Source organism: Zootoca vivipara, chromosome 5 (genome assembly GCF_965207765.1).
Source record: "Zootoca vivipara chromosome 5, rZooViv2.hap1.1, whole genome shotgun sequence".
NCBI lineage: Eukaryota > Metazoa > Chordata > Lepidosauria > Squamata > Lacertidae > Zootoca > Zootoca vivipara.
The window spans coordinates 53,475,300-53,491,628 of record NC_142588.1 but is presented as its reverse complement, the minus strand read 5'-3'; the positions used below and the strand labels follow the sequence as shown (position 1 = coordinate 53,491,628).

General features: G+C 42.5%; 1 protein-coding gene across 2 annotated transcripts in view; it reads left to right on the top strand.

Moving 5' to 3' along the window:
* Positions 1-16,329, top strand: part of SUFU (SUFU negative regulator of hedgehog signaling) — a 77,378-nt gene that overhangs the window by 48,746 nt on the left and 12,303 nt on the right. For both annotated transcript variants that reach the window (XM_060274707.2, XM_035132658.3), the window contains exons 9-10: positions 3,395-3,529; positions 4,382-4,520. In XM_060274707.2, coding sequence (XP_060130690.2) covers positions 3,395-3,529; positions 4,382-4,520 — 274 coding nt within the window. The remainder of the gene's footprint in view (positions 1-3,394; positions 3,530-4,381; positions 4,521-16,329) is intronic.

The window sequence follows — 16,329 nt, the reverse complement described above, 5'->3', positions numbered from 1 at the left end:
GTGCAGTTCTGTATCCTATCTAGTCTGAAAGCATTTGGCGGGGAGTGAAATATATTTTCTCCAGAGGTTCCAGCTGTATCAACCTGAATGTTCTATGACCCACATGGCAACAGTTCTGAAATGGTGGGCTGGAATAAATCAGTGAGTCATGGAAGACATCCTCCTCTGCCTTCTTGCCAGGGTTCATTAAATTGGGTGGGGAATCTCTGGCCTGCAAGTTGAATGCAGCCCTCTAGGCCTCTCTCCCCATCCATATTTCTCACTAGCCCTGCTCTGTACCCCGATCAAGTGCTTATCCCTCGGAGGAATGTGTCCTTGCCATTTCTGTTGGTTGTCAGAGTGGAGATGTGTAGAAATCTCTGAGTTGTACATAGTTGGGATATAGCCTGTTATAGAAAGGTAAGAGTCACATCCATTGTTCTACTTTACTTACTTTTGGATCTGGCTGTATGCATGACTGACATGAATACCTTGAAAGGTTGCCCACAGGAGTCTGTGGCCCTTTGTTGAAAAGTATTCACCATGCTTGCCTTAGATGAAATCACAAAGGGTTTTGTTCACATCTTTCTTCACTATTTGCATGGAGAGGTGTATTCCCTTTTTTCACCCTTAGATTATAGCCATCTTCGGTAAGTCAGGGTAGGGAACCAGTGGCCGTTCAAATGTTGTTGTGCTCTTCTATCAACCTCAACCAGGGTGGCCAATAACCAGGAATGTTAGGAGCCAGAGTCCAGCAATATCCAGAGAACCATAGCTTCCCCATCCTTTCTTTATGCCTTCCATCTATTAAAGAATGGCTAGTATCTTATAGAGAGGTTGGCATTAATAAAACTTTTGCTGGCTTAGGTGTGATTCTTTCAACTGGTTTTGTGCCTCACTGGGGAAACTGGCAGGAAGTGTTGAGGAAGGGTTGACAAAGTTTTCCAATACCAAACTTTTGCAAAGAATCATGACCAAGTTTGTCAGGGTTGTATAACCTGAAGGCAGTAGCTATGGATATTTATTGCATGTGAACAACCGGCTAACTGAGAAGTGATCCGAATGTCATGTCCCTGCTGGAGGAATCTTTTTTGAGGGCTCACGTGGAGCTCCTGAAGATAAAATCACAACGGTGCAGTCTATGGCAATGGCTCTTGAAGCAGATATGTTGATTCTGTGCCCTCGGGACAGGTAACCCCATCTTTGTCTTGGAGACAGATGCCAAGTGGCTACCTAGTCCTCAGGAGTGCAGGTACCTAATGGTGCAGAATTGGTCAAGCTCCAGCTGCAGGTACTTGCCTGAGGAATAAAGTATCCACTTGAGTAAAGAGATATTATTTGAGAATAAGCCACTCTTCACAAGTAGGGGCTCTGAAGACTTGAAGCTTAAAAGCCTTCAGTTCTAGACAGAGTCCTGGAACAATGCGTGCACCAGCTTCTAGACTTAAATATCCCCTGATTACCAAACTGTTCACTAGGACCTCTCGCCACCACCCTGATGTTTGGACTTGAGACTGCCTTCAGATCTTGCTTCTTATTCTGACCTTGTGTTTGGACCTCAGACTGCCTTCAGACTGTGTGCATGATACACACCTTTGCTAATTCCCATATGTAAATCAAGCAGCACTGTAAGAACTGACCTGATTTTAAAAAACAAAAACAAAAAAAATCGTCACCCCTCCCCACCCCATCTAGCTCTTTTCCCCATTTCTTCCCAATGTCTTGACAAATGAAACTGATTTGTAAAATTTTTATGAGAGACATTGCACATATCTTTGTAAACCAAGAAATAAAAAAGAACTGACCTGATCTCTTAAATAATAAAAAGAACTGACCTGATCTCTTAAAAATTCCATATAACAGTGTTTGAAACTTTGCTTCTAAGGCAACCAGACTTGTCGAGTACCACTTAGGAAGACGTTTCACGTCTTTAGGTACCGTTGTGTGTGAATGTATATTTGAATCAATACTAAGTGTTAACAGACACGGTCATTCTTCCTTTAGCGACTCCATCATCACAGATGATGTCTAGAAGCATCAGTAACTTCTCACACTGATTCCAGCTCACTATGATAATAAAATTGGCAGTAAGGTTGTTTCTACATTGAAGAGGATATTCACAGTGCCTTATAAGATGCCTGTAAAAATAGGCCATCCATGATAGGATCTGGCTAGGCTGTGCAGTGAAAAATCCTCTGGAAAATATGCCTGTGGGTCTTTAACTGTGAAAAGGCAATATTATGAATATTTACTTGTGAACCATCCTATTTTACTCAGCGGGACATGCTTGCTACATACATCTCGGCTATGTGAGAGGTTGGATGACTTAACAAATTTATGCAGGCATACAAATACTAATATGGATACTGCAGGAGCTTGGCTCTAGCAGGTTCCCAGTATTTTCATGGTATGCTACCATCTCTAAGTGATATCTCAAATAGGATTCCTCCAGCAGGGAAATGACATCAGGTCACTTCTCAGCTGGTTGTTCACGTGCAATGCATATAGCTCAGTGGTGCTTATAACCCCAAGGTTGCAGGTTCAGTCCGCGTAAGGGACAGCTGCATATTCCTGCATTGCAGGGTGTTGGACTGGATGATCCTCAGGGTCCCTTCCAACTCTACAATTCTATGATTCTATATTCCCAACCCATAGCTACTACCTTCAGGTTATACAATCCCGACAAACGTCTTCATGATTATTTGCAAAAGCTTGGATTTGGAAAATGTTGTCAAGCCTCCCTCGACAGTTCTGGCCATTTCCCCCAGTGAGGCACAAATCCAGTTGAATCACAAGACCTAAGCGTGGCCTGGATACTAGAAAGTAGGAGTTACACCTTAAAAATATATATAGATTATACTAAAATGAGGTGCCTCAAAGTCCTGAAACTTGTGAGATGAGGCAGCAAGGACAAGTGTGTTTGTTTCATCGCTCACCCCTCCTCTCTCTATTTTTTTGCCTTCTGCCTTGGGAAAGGAGAATGTCTGTCTGCAGTGGAAGGCTTTTGTATCTGTAGTGGCTTCCTGTGTGTATTGGAATGCTTTCAAAGGTTTGAAGGCAATAGTGGTGGACTTGGCACATTTTACCCTACTGCCCCCCCCCATGATTACTGTAACCACTTTGGAGCACATGAAGAGAGCTGGAGAACAAGTTGCCTGTGAGCCAGAATTACTGGATCAAAATGGAATGGCATGTGATACGCTGAAATATTAAGTTGGAGGGTAGAACATAGTGTGCCCTTGCTGAGGATGGTTGCATACAGCCATGCTCCTCTCCGTTGGAAAAGTGTGTTGTCCATTTTCCAGGGCACAGCTGTCTGCCTTTGCCATTAATAAAAATCTTCTTTACAAAGTGATGTAAAGCAGGGTATTGGTCTTGCGCTCTAAAAGCACACCTATGTTTTTATTTCTCTTAGGAGTCGGAAGGACAGCCTAGAAAGTGAAAGCTCGGCAACAATTATTCCTCATGAGTTGATTCGCACAAGACAGCTTGAGAGTGTGCACCTGAAATTCAACCAGGAATCAGGAGCATTGATTCCACTTTGTTTAAGGTGAGTAGTCAGCCTGGTTTTCTCAGTTGGTTAGAGCATAGTGCTGATAATGCCAAGGTTGCAGGTTCGAACCCCGCATATTCTTGCATTGCAGGGCATTGGACAAGATGATCCTCTGTGTCTATTCCAACTCTACATTTCTATAATTCTGTGAACTACAGCTTTCTGTGAACTACCACCCTCTTATATACAGCCCTGTATCAATATAATCCTAAGTAATTGTCAGCTGATTTGATTGATTTATGAAAGATTGTGTATTGCAGTTAGTGAGGAAGAGTATGATTGAGTGGAGTTGTTGAAAGTGGAGTTTAGGTATGGAATTGCTTTCTCTTGAGCTCCCTTATAACACACTCAATAGTGTAGGAGCTAATTCCCTGTGGTGTGATCCCATGAGGCTGCACTATGCTCATCAGTAATGAAACTGAAACATGGGTCAAATCTAAGTCTTCTTTTTTTTACCCAGGGCCAAAATAGTCAGCAAGGGCCTTAATCATATGTTAGTGTGGTCATGTTATGTTCACCCACTTATGCCTTACTTTTTTATTATCTGCGAATTTAGAGTAATGTGCTTAGATGCTGTGAGACTTGAGCAGTTTAGTCAATCAATCAATATACTTTATTCGACCGATAGTCAGAAACAAAAACATTTCTCAATACAAAGATAAACATATAAAACTGAAGGCATCAGAGGGATACATAAAATATAAAAATATAAAACTGAAGGCATCAGAGGGATACATAAATGGGGTATGACCGAGCAGTTTAGTGCTTATGATACAGTAGTGTGTCACATGGAGAAGATACTGTGGATTTAGAGATCGCATTTATGAGTGTTTATATTTACTCTTCCAGGGGCAGACTATTACATGGACGGCACTTTACATACAAAAGTATTACGGGAGATACAGCAATCACTTTTGTGTCAACAGGAGTTGAAGGGGCTTTTGCTACAGAGGAGCATCCATATGCAGCACATGGGCCTTGGTTACAAGTAAGAGCCCTCTCATCCTCTTTCCATCTTGCTTCAGTCACTCCCGCCTTCTTCCCAAAAGAACATTTCTTCACTTCATTTTGCTATATTATTTTTAGGCCAAGGAAGCCTTTGCATTCTGCTGCAGTTTCTTTTGAAGTGTTTAGGAAAGAGAATTTAAAGCCAAAAAGTAATGGCAGTCTCTAATACTCTCTTCTGTGTAAACAGCAATTTTCTCTCCCAGAATCCCAGAACATTTTACAAACTCTGCATCCTCTAATTCCCTCTCTTACCACTGCAATGCAGCTGCCTTTTGTAGTTACTGTTTTTGAACAGCACGATGCAGCCTAGAAGACAAGGTTACAATACTTGAACCCATGAAAAACTCAAAAGGAAAATCAAAACTGCAGAAATGGGAACCTTGCAAAATGATTTTCGCTTAGGGCGCTGTTGTGAAGAGGCCTGGGTTTTGAGGAGAGAGCCATAGAATTCCGCTTCCCTTAAGATGAAACTGTAACACACTTTTGATTTAAGAGTTTTTTCCTTAAGGTATCCACAACATGAATTCCTAGAAATGACAGCACTCCTCCTGGCCCTTTGTACACTGGGTATGTTTCACCTTTCCTAAAATCCTGCCATAATAACTGCATACATCCTCTAGGATGAGCTAGTGGGGGCAGGAAATAGAGGAACTATTTGAAACAACTGAGTGAAATCCATGCCTATGAAGGATGGGACTCTGCATGGCTTTTGTATCTCACAAGATACAGTTAGGTTAGGACTCTTTCTTGTCTTGAAATACTTTCAGAGGCTGTAGCTTTGTGTATATAATCTACAACTAGTTCAGAAAAGGACAGGAAGTTTAGATGTGTGGCCATTTCTGCCCCCCTAGTTTTCAAGATGCATTTCTTTCCTAAGAATCCTTCAGTTCTTTGCTCCTGTAGGTGTCACAATTGGGCTGGGTATGAACTTTTTTTGTTTGTTTTAATTTTCTTAAGGCATATGAGCCTGATACGCTTTTAGAACATGTTGAAGATCTGTAGGAAGTCCCTGTAAGCTTGTTTTCTGAGAAATGGATTCGCTTTCCCAGCACACTAATGATTTAGGATAGACACTCAAAGGATCTAGTAGTCCATTGTTCTGGTTCTTGTACTATTGCCTGTGGCCTCTGAATATTTGCTCCAGATAATGGCTTTTTAGGATTTGCCCATGTGGGAATGTATTGAAGAGCCCTATATAGCTTCTCAGTTAGTGCTCCGGCTGTTAAGAAAGCACAGAGTGAAAGTACAGGCCCTTTTCAGAACAGACAAAGAATAGTCTACATTTCCTGGTTGTGGGTGTGGCATTTTTGGAAATAACCTTACCCAGTTTCATGCACCTCTGGCCTTCCTTCTTGCTGATACCTGCCCTATAATTAGACATAACTGACAGATATAGGAAAGCTAGAATGAGTAGTTAGGGCCTAGAGCAAGCAGGTTAGTAGGTGAACCTGTAGTTGTAGAATATTTTTAGTTTTCAGAATGAAATAGCAGCTTGGCACAACCCATGTTTGGGGGGGATGGAAGAGCACATTTGTCCTCAGCAGAGGTTTTGTATAATCAGATAAAGAATGCCCCAATGTCAGGGACAAGACAAGCAGGAGTCCCAAGGGGTGGGCAGAGAAGGCATGGGGGTAGGAGGATGGGGCAGGGAAAGAGGCCATTTGTGGGGTTCCGTGCCACCGATGAGGCAGGAGCTGGGGTTGGAGGAAGAAGGGGGGGCTCCTCTGTCCCTCCCCTGCTGTCTCCAAGGACAAGGAGGGGCTTAAAGCGACAGGAGCAGCTGGAGCTGCTGTGCAGGTGAAGCCGCCAGTTGCTTGTGTGAGGGGGCTTAAGTGAGCTGGAAGGGGCATGGTTGCTCCAACTGTCTGGGCCAGAGTACAAGTCTGAAGAAGTAGGTGCCTAGCTAGCTAATTAGTAGGAGTGCTGTGTATATCTCTTGCACCTTAGGAGCTGATGTAGTTGAGTGCTTTGCCAACAAAGAACTTAACTACCAATTGCTTATCCTCATTGGGGCTGGGTGTGCTCTGAACACCCAACCACATTTACTCCCTGTTCGATTCTGTACCTAACAGTGTCTCCTCGTACCCAGCCCTTTTACTGTGTTTCATTTTGTCTAGCAAGGAAGTGGGAGATGTGTGAAAGTGTAAAAATGTGACCTCTAAATGAGTGGTTTGACTTCTCATTAGAAGCATAAAGGTATTTCTCTCTAAATGGAAAGCATGTTTTGGAGAACAATAACAATAGAGAATGTACTAAGATTCAGACTATAAACCTTTGCCCGTTTACTTGGGAATAAGCTCCACTGAACATAATGGGATTTACTCCTGAGTAGACATGTAGAGGATTATATTATGTTTCCTAATGTAAAAACCACCAGGAAATTGTGATAGCAAGGATGGATTTATATAAAGGTGAGCATATGACTGAACTAAGGAAGATCCAGATTGACTTTTCTTGATTCTGAACATGATGAAATGTAAACGTTCAGCTATAAATTAAATACAATGTGCATCCTTATAGAAAGATCTTTAAACCTTTTAGCAGCCAGCAATCCAGCTGTGCTCTCTGAATCTTTACACAGAGGTCAACCAGTGCTTTGTATGCCTTCTTTGGAAATATGGCACTCATGTTTCCAAAGCACCTTTTCCTTCTATTACTACTACCTTACAGAAAATCAGCTGCCAAAACCCCTAAGGCCATACTTCTACAAGGTGTGTTTACAAAGAATTGATTAGCTCCACTTTAAGTACTAATCTTGCCAAGGTGAAGGTGAATTAAATTGAGCAAGAAAAATCAGCTCATCCCCTTGTCTGATCCAGCAGGGCTGCTCTTAGATACCCTGACCTTAGCCTGTTTAAGGCGTTAAAAGGAAAACAAAACATAACCCAGTATTTTGCATTTAACTTGGAAGCAAACTACTCACTTCTCTGGTAAAAACAAACAAACAAAACCTTGGAAGCAAACTGAAATCCAGTCTAGATGTTTTAACTCTGAAATAATAAAATCCCTGGCAGTCAGTATCTGTTAATAGGCACACACTCTGCCTCAGTGAACATTGTTGAAAGACAGCCACACGTCCAATGGATTACCCCAGTGGTGAGATACCTCTGGAGGCAATTTCCCCCAATCCATGTCCACTTACCCCACACTTGACATCACATGTCAGGTGTGAGGCAGGTAAAAAGACACAGCTGCATTGGGAGCAGGCTTTTATCTGGTGCCTTTTAAAATGGGTGTCAAATCCGCTTCTGGGATTGGTTCTACACAGGATCTCACGAGTGCAGCCAGTCCCTGCTGGAAGTGGGGCTTGCAGCTGCCACTGATGAGCTGACTTGCAGTGACTACAGACCCCATTTTGTTTGACTTCATGGTTTGAGTTCTACAGTTGGCCCCACCTTGCTTACATGTGAGGTGATTGAACACACCAAAATTCCGGAACCCCCAAAAGCTACCATTGCTAGTACTTGATGCATGTTCTATCCATCTTTCATACAGAGAGCATCCATTAGTCACAAAGTGAGCCTTCTGCCCTCAGTACAGCTCATAGTTCTTCCTCAATGTCTTTTTTAATACTCTCTTGCAGTCGCATACCTTTTTCTCCACCTTTTTAAGCTCAGAACTTGCTGAGCTCCCTAACACCAACTTGGAACACACAATTCCAGATCGTTTAGGAAGCTAAACAATCACCTCACAGAGTGTTTGTTGCAGGGGAGGAAGGGAAAGGAGAATGTTAGCCGCTTTGAGACTCCTTTGGGTAGTGATAAAGCGGGATATCAAATCCAAACTACTACTACTACTACTACTCCTCTTCTTCTTCTTCTTCTTCTTCTTCTTCTTCTTCTTCTTCTTCTTCTTCTTCTTCTTCTTCTTCTTCTTCTTCTTCTTCATGCTCCCCCAAATAGTACGGGGGGAGGAGTGCAACTTAATATTATTATTTAGGTTTTATAATAATCTCATAGCAAATTAAGGGGTTTTTGCCACAAAATTTGAGATTTTTTAGCATTACATATTAAAGTCCACGAAGAAAACTTTTCTACAAGTTTTTTATACCTGCTAATCAGTTACACAAAGCTGAAACTTCAGGATTCCTTGTGTCAGCCTAGCTTAATTCCCTAACACCTTCCACTGTCTCCGGTATTGTTCAATGAGAAAATCACTTTGAGCCACAAAGATGCTAAGCAAGCAAGAAGTCTCATTTGTTAGCACTAAGCTTCTGTTTGTATGTTAGTTACTGTGGCAGTGTCTCTGATGTGTAACACTCATACTAATGCTGTACATGATCAAAGGCTTCCAGCAACGGTTTCAGCTCCTCTGGAATAATGGCTGCCAAAAGCATCAGCACCTCTTTCTGAAGATACTGCTAAGGCAAACCTCTTCCCGGGGGCAGAGTGAATGCTTCAGGTGTGCATTAAAACAGCCATGCTGGGTCAAACAAATAGCCTATCCAGTGTAGTGTAATGGGCTTTCTGTCATAGAAACTACATACAAAAATTTTAATAGCATTGGAGCTATTAAAACAGCATTTTCCATTTCTTCCTGTTTTCTTCTAGCATCTGTCAGTCCATGGGGTTAGGAATAGTCAAAGCACTAAAAAGCTAAGACAGAACTTGCATCAAGACATTCCCTTTTCTGAAATAATAGAATGGCTGCTTCATGCTTTATGTAGCAGCACACAAGCATTTGCCAGTGCATTTGCTTTATTAAAGGACCACCCCTCTCTTGGCTCCATTGTGTCTTTATCTGCTTAGCAGGCATTTGCAAATGCATAGTTGTTGCTTGCCCACTCTGAATTTGTATGTTTACATCTAACAATATAATGTGAAAGGTAAGAAAAATGGCGAACATCATTATTTCAAAACTGGCACAAATGTTCATTTTGCTGTAAATACACAGGTTGGAGAAACTGGTGTGCTGAGCCTGACCTCACCTTCATCTAGGTGAAAACTCATTTGAAAAGTAGTCCTGTAATTTACAGTCTCTTTAACATGTTTAGCCATTTTCTGTAACATGATTTTGCTGTTGGATGTTACTATGCTGCTGGTGACAAAAGTTCTACAGCTCAGGGCCAAACTGGATACAACAGTAGGCAGCTGGTTTTTTAAACAGTATTTTAATAGTTACAGCCATGCCTCCCCCCATTGAAACTACAGTGTAAGAGGAAAGGGATAATGCCTATCCCTGGGGCTGTCATTTGTCTTGGGCAGAAATTACTACTGTTATAACAAGCATGTCCAAAGTCCGTTTCAGGGGCCTAATCTGGCCTACCGGTTGGGTTAATCTGGCCCTATTGGCAGTTTATTTCCTGGTGTAAAATCCTAAAAAAAAACCTCAACAACTTCAATCTTAAAAAAACTGAACAACTTTGGGGTAAAATCATAAAAAGGTCAACAACTTCAAACCTAAAAAAGGGCCCACACAGCCCTTCACTTCATCAAATCTGGCCCTCTTTGAAAAAAGTTTGGACACCACTGCTTTATAATATCTGCATGTTTTGACCCACAGAAAGAATGGTGTGGAGAGAGTGGTTAAAACACACTCCAGTTTTGTGATTCTGGTTGGATCTCCCCTGTCACCCCCTCCCAGCTATTATTAAAGTATTAAAAATAGCAACACTATCTGCCTTCACTTGTAAGAAATGTGGGTAAGGAAACAGGGTCTGTTAGGGATGAGTATTCTAGCTCTGGCCTTCATCAGTTTTTGTCATGTTCCACTTTGTAAAAGGTGACTGTCTAATGGGGGAGCCTTTAATATATGTGGAGGCTTCCAGCACATTTTGGAACCATACTTTTCCTTATAGGGAGCCTCCACAAATACAAACGTTTCCCTCCTTGACACAGTCACTTCCTACAATTTAGGTTACAGGTAGGTAGCCGTGTTGGTCTGGATCGAAGTAAAATAAAAAAATTCCTTCAGTAGCACCTTAAAGACCAACTAAGTTTTTATTTTGGTATGAGCTTTCGTGTGCATGCACACTTCTTCAGATACAGTGAAATGGAAGTTTCCAGGCACTTATGTAGAGAAGGGGTGGGGAGGGGTGGGGATGGGGAGGGGGGATCACTCAGAAGGGTGGTGGAAATGGGTGATTGACTGACTGATAGCTGTTGATGACCGCAAACGACTGCAAATGGTTTTGCATGAAAAAGCAAGGGTTGGGATGGCTGAAGATCGCTTATCATGTATAATGAGATAAGAACCCGATATCTCTGTTCAAACCAGGTCCCTCCATGGTTTTGAGCTTGGTGATAAGTTGCAATTCAGCAACTTCTCTTTCCAGTCTATTTCTGAAATTCTTTTGTAGTAAGACAGCTACTTTGAGATCTTGTATAGAATGTCCTGGGAGATTGAAGTGTTCTCCTACTGGTTTTTCTGTCTTCTGGTTCCTGATGTCAGATTTATGTCCATTTATCCTTTGGCGTAGGGTTTGGCCTGTTTGTCCAATATAGAGAGCTGAAGGGCACTGTTGGCATTTGATGGCATACACAATGTTAGAGGATGAGCAATTAAATAGTCCTGAGATGGTATGTTGGATGTTGTTGGGGCCAGTAATGGTGTTGTCTGGGTGTATGTGGCAGCAAAGTTGGCATCTGGGTTTATTGCAGGCTCTGGTACCAGTGTCCATGTTAAGTCTGGTGGTTGTATTATTGTGGGTGAGGAGTTGTTTAAGATTGGGTGGCTGTCTGTAGGCAATGAAAGGTCTTCCTCCCAGAGCTTGAGAAAGGGAGCGGTCATTGTCCAGGAGAGGCTGTAGATCTCTGATGATGCGTTGTACTGTTTTAGCTTGGGAGCTGTATGTGATGACTAGTGGTGTTCTGTTATTTTCTTTTTTGGGTCTGTCTTGCAGCAGGTTCTCTCTAGGTATCTGTCTGGCTCTGTTGATCTGTTGTTTAACTTCATCAGCTCTTGCCCCATTAAATTCCTGGCTGCTGTTCATATAAGAAGGCTGCTGCCATACCTGATTGTGCCTATAGGTATGAGCTGTGTAAAAAATGTCTCCTCTTGATGTTGCTGTGTGTTATCTGTTTCCAAATAAATTTAACTTCCTATTTGTTGCGGAGCATAGGCATGTCAACAGGTGTAAGCCATAATGGGTGCATGAAACAGCCATGCCATAGACATAGGCAGGATTTATGTTGGGGGGGGGAGGCAGGACACCCACCTGTTGTCATCCTCTGTCTGGCTCTGTCTGGCAGATTTGAAATGAAATGTCTCAACAACTGTTTACATTACTTTCTTTTGCTCAGAAAAATCTGTCAAAAATCTTTCTACAGTTTCTACTTCTAGTTAAGTATTTTTATTTATTTACTTGATGGGGGGCAGCTGCCCCTTCCCGGCAGTATGCCATATTAAGAGGCAGTATGCCAGTGAATACAACAATATGCTTGGGAGCAACAGTGTTGGAGGGCTCTTTCCTTTATGTTGTGTTTGCCATCTTCCCAGGAGCTGGACACTGTGAGAAATGGGCATTGCCTTTTAGGTAGTGGTAACAACTAATTCTGTGCTTGGTGTAGTCTAAGTGTAGCTGCATATGTGAACATTGGGAAGAAATACACAAGAAATTGCAGCAGCCACTGCTCATACTGCATTCAAAATTTGCTTTCAAAAGTGCCTGGAGTTTGGCTTGTCAAGCAAGTATGCAGGGCAGCACTTGAACCAGGCCTGGCATGGGAAATGAGAAGCTCCACTGTGCACATTGAAGTCACTATTAAGGCTTCAGTCTGCCATTCTGTTAATCGCCCTTGCTATCAAGTTCTTCTCAAGCTTTGGCTATATAACAGTAATAATAGCAACAGCTGTAACAAATATTTTATTTATTTAACCCTTTTTCATGTAGGGTCCCAAGGTGGTATGCAGCAGCATAGGGAAACAAGTCACAAATATGGCAAAACAGGTGAAACCCATAGCATCAGGTGAAAAAAGCAAACATAATTTGCAACTGTACTTAACCAGCCAGACTCAAAACCAGTCCTTGGAATGTCCTACTATTCAGCCATTTTTGCCTCCTGATAGCTACTTTTCTTTAATATTTAACAGAAGGCTAATCCCTAACAGGCCTTGACTTGGGTTCTTATTTTTAAAGCAGGGAGCTTGATGTACCTTTTTGAAAGGTCCATGTCTTTGATGTGCATTGAATCACTCTTAGGTTTCATGCCCAAAAAATTCTGTTACGTTGATAAAGAAGGATATCTCTTCATAAAAATCCTTATCCAAGCATTTCATAAGAAAATAAGGGTATCTGACATGCAGTTTTTGAGATTACCTCTGAAGAGTAATTTCTTGTTTCAATAAAATAATGATAATTTTTTTCTTTAAAGTTCCCCAAGTCCCAGTGGCATGTTGGGAATACCAATATATGCTAAAGATTTGTGGAACAATATAGGTTGAGTCTTTTGTGTCATTTCCTCAAGTCTCCCTTGAGTAGTGTAGCTTTACAGGGGAAGTGTGATGATTGTGACAAGCACATTCCAACACTATTACCAACACCCACTGCAAACTGCTTTACTTGTTGCTTGAACAAACTTAGAGAGCTGGCTTAATATATTGTACAATTGCTCTGTTCTAGTAAGGTTATCCAGAGGCAACCATTTAGCAGTTTATCACTTTCTCAAGATTTGTGTACATACATAGCACTGTGCAAAGCATCCCCTAGGTTTGTTGAAGCAAAACAAGGCAATTGTGCCTTACCCTCTGGTAGATGTTGAGAGGCACTATTAAGCCATGTTTAGCCTCTCTAGAGACCAGCGTAGGGTTGATTCTACAGTCTAAGCTTGAATGACTCTGCCGCACCATCCCATTTTTAGCAAGAGAAGAAACAGTCAGCTCTCTCAAGTTTGCCAGCTCTTGCCCCATTAAATTCCTGGCTGCTGTTCATATAAGAAGGTCCATTAGCAGTATGAACAGTAGAAAGATGCAGGCCTCCCTCCCTCCCTTCCACTGTTGGAGGGAAGGAAGCACTGTTCTTGGCAATGTCTGTCCAGAATTGGGTAGGTACATTGCAGAGATTTGAAAACAACGGGTCCCATGGCATCAGTGTTTATATTATCATGTTTTCATGGGCTGGAGTCCACTTCATCAGATACAGTACACAGTTGGCAGTATGGGTATAGAGAAGGGAGAGAGAAAGAGAGGAAAATAGGACCAAATGGCCGTGAACAGCAACAAGTACATAAATTGTCACAACTATAAACCTGAAGAGAAGGGGAAAAACATTAACAAAACCAGCAATTGGTGATAATATAATTATCCTAAGTTTTGCAATTGTTAGTTAACATTTGTACTGAACAGGAAACTATTGTCTGTGTTCAAGCCTGAACAGACTTGGACTTATTGGTTCTAATTCAACAATTTCACGCTGGAGACTCCTTTAAAATAATTTCAGAGAATGCAATTTTTCAGGTTAGCAACAGTGCTCTGGGATGTTGAAATGTACTCTTACTGGTTTCTGAATGCTGCCATTTCTAGTGTCTGATTTGCGAACATTTCCTCTTTTGCATAGAGACTGGCCTTTATGTAGAAGGACATTGCTGGCAGGTGACAGTATCTTTCAAAGGAATATGAGCAGGTGCACGAGTCCTTAACATTAGGTCTTACAATAGTGCACCAACTTTGTCCTAATAAACACTCAGGCATCTAGGGTTGCAGTAGGGTCTGTACTGTACTTAAAAAGATCTCATCAGCAAATATCAGACCCTGGGCAGGAGAGGCACTCCTTCTGGTAGTCAGAGCCCCAACCATTCAGGGCTTTATATGTCAACCAGAACCTTGAATTTGAGAGTAGGTATCTTTAAGCAGGTGGTGCTGTGGGTTAAACCACTGAGCCTAGGGCTTGCCGATCAGAAGGTCAGCGGTTCGAATCCCTGCGACGGGGTGAGCTCCCGTTGCTCAGTCCCAGCTCCTGCCAACCTAGCAGTTCGAAACCACGTCAAAGTGCAAGTAGATAAATAGGTACCGGCTACAGCGGGAAGGTAAATGGCGTTTCCGTGCGCTGCTCTGGTTCGCCAGAAGCAGCTTTGTCATGCTGGACACATGACCCAGAAGCTGTACGCCAGCTCCTTGGCCAATAACGCGAGATGAGCGCCGCAACCCCAGAGTCGGTCACGACTGGTCCTAATGGTCAGGGGTCCCTTTACCTTTATCTTTAAGCAAGGATAAGTCAACTCAAGGCCTGTGAGAAAACAGTATCATTGTTCAGGATGGCCTGTAGATCCTTGACATTTTGCAGACATGGTTTACTTGTGAGCTGTACATGACAGGTGGGGTTCTGTCAATTTTTCCCCCTTACGGGACTCTCCTGTAGTAGATTATTTCTGGATACAAGTATAAACTTGATGATCCTGCTTTTTCACTTCATTGGGTGGATGTTAATAGTTTAAGAAATGCCTGGTGTAAATCCTAAAGGTGTGAGTCCCTGTCCAACCAGTTGGAACAGATGCAGTTCTCTTAATAAGACTTGGCTATGGACAGTGGATCTTGTGGTGTCTTTGGGGTGAAAGTTAGAATATTGTACAAATATGCAGTAGGTTTCTGGTATAAGGTGGTGCTTTCATTTCATTGCATAGATGCACACTGGTGTCCAGAAAGTGAACTGGCTGCTTGAACTGGTCCAGGTCCAGGTCCATGTTCAGGTCATCAACCTAATTTAATAAACCTTAGTTTGTGTGATTCCATTTGGTGGCTTAAACAATCGTTCTGAAGGACAAAAAAATATTTCCTCAGGTTTTAGATGGTGTGAATATGTCACAGCAAGAATGGTCTAAGGTGGCAACTTTTATAAGTGAAATAATTAGCAGGATTCCAACAGCAAACTGCTTGTTCCCAAAAAAAGCTTTTCCTCCATAGAAGCTGCAGCAGCATTGTCTCTCCCTACCCAAAAAATGCTGTTTTGCTGTGGCACTTCAGCCACCTACCACATTTCTGTCATGTCCATGGTCATCATGTCATCATTGTAGGCCGAGGGAGTCGTGTACAGAGGGACAGGTCGGTGGTTTCCAGCATAGTTGAAGAAGTCAGACAATGTGTGTTGAACAATATAACCTGGATCAAGAGAAGAATGGCAAAACCTAGCTTTGTTTCTCCTCTCCCCTTTGCTTGACTCCGGGTGGGAGAAATAAAGCTATATTTTGCAAGCAAAAGCAGAGAAGCCTCACTTGCTGCTGTCTCTTGAAGAGCAAGCAGGATTGCTTACCCTTCACAATAGCTGGTGCTTAGGGAGGCGGGTTCTTTTAATGCTAATTTCAGGCATGTGAGAGAGCTCTCTGCAGGGTGCACTCTTGCACTCCTGGACCAAACAGGTTCGCTTGCCCTTGCAGCAGCCAATGGTGGTGGTGATCCTGCTTAGTGCAGGGCTCGGCAAAGAGCTCTCACATGCACCGAAAGCCCAGTGCTTAGGAGGATCATTCTTCCTTCATGCCAGATCCTAGGTACTGAGTTCCAAAAGCGCTATTTGAAATATCCATCCCCATTATCCTTTAAACACTGCTTTTATGCAACCCTTTGCTGAAACAGGAGCATGGGGCTCTCTTAAAGTGCTTCTCAAAAGCACTGTTTGAAGCCACTTGCACACTTTTCTTGTGAGCAGGTGGTAGTGGCAGGGGGAAAAGTGTGAGAGACCTTTCTTCCCCACACCGCTGCTGCTGCCTGCGTACAGTACTTGTAGGAGAAGAACACGAGCTGCCTCAAACAGCACTTCTGAGCAGGATATAATTCCCACCCATGGGCAATTGAGCAGAGATTACATCCTGGGAACAGGATACACAGCCAAGCCAGAATTAAACCCCACCCTCCCATTGATC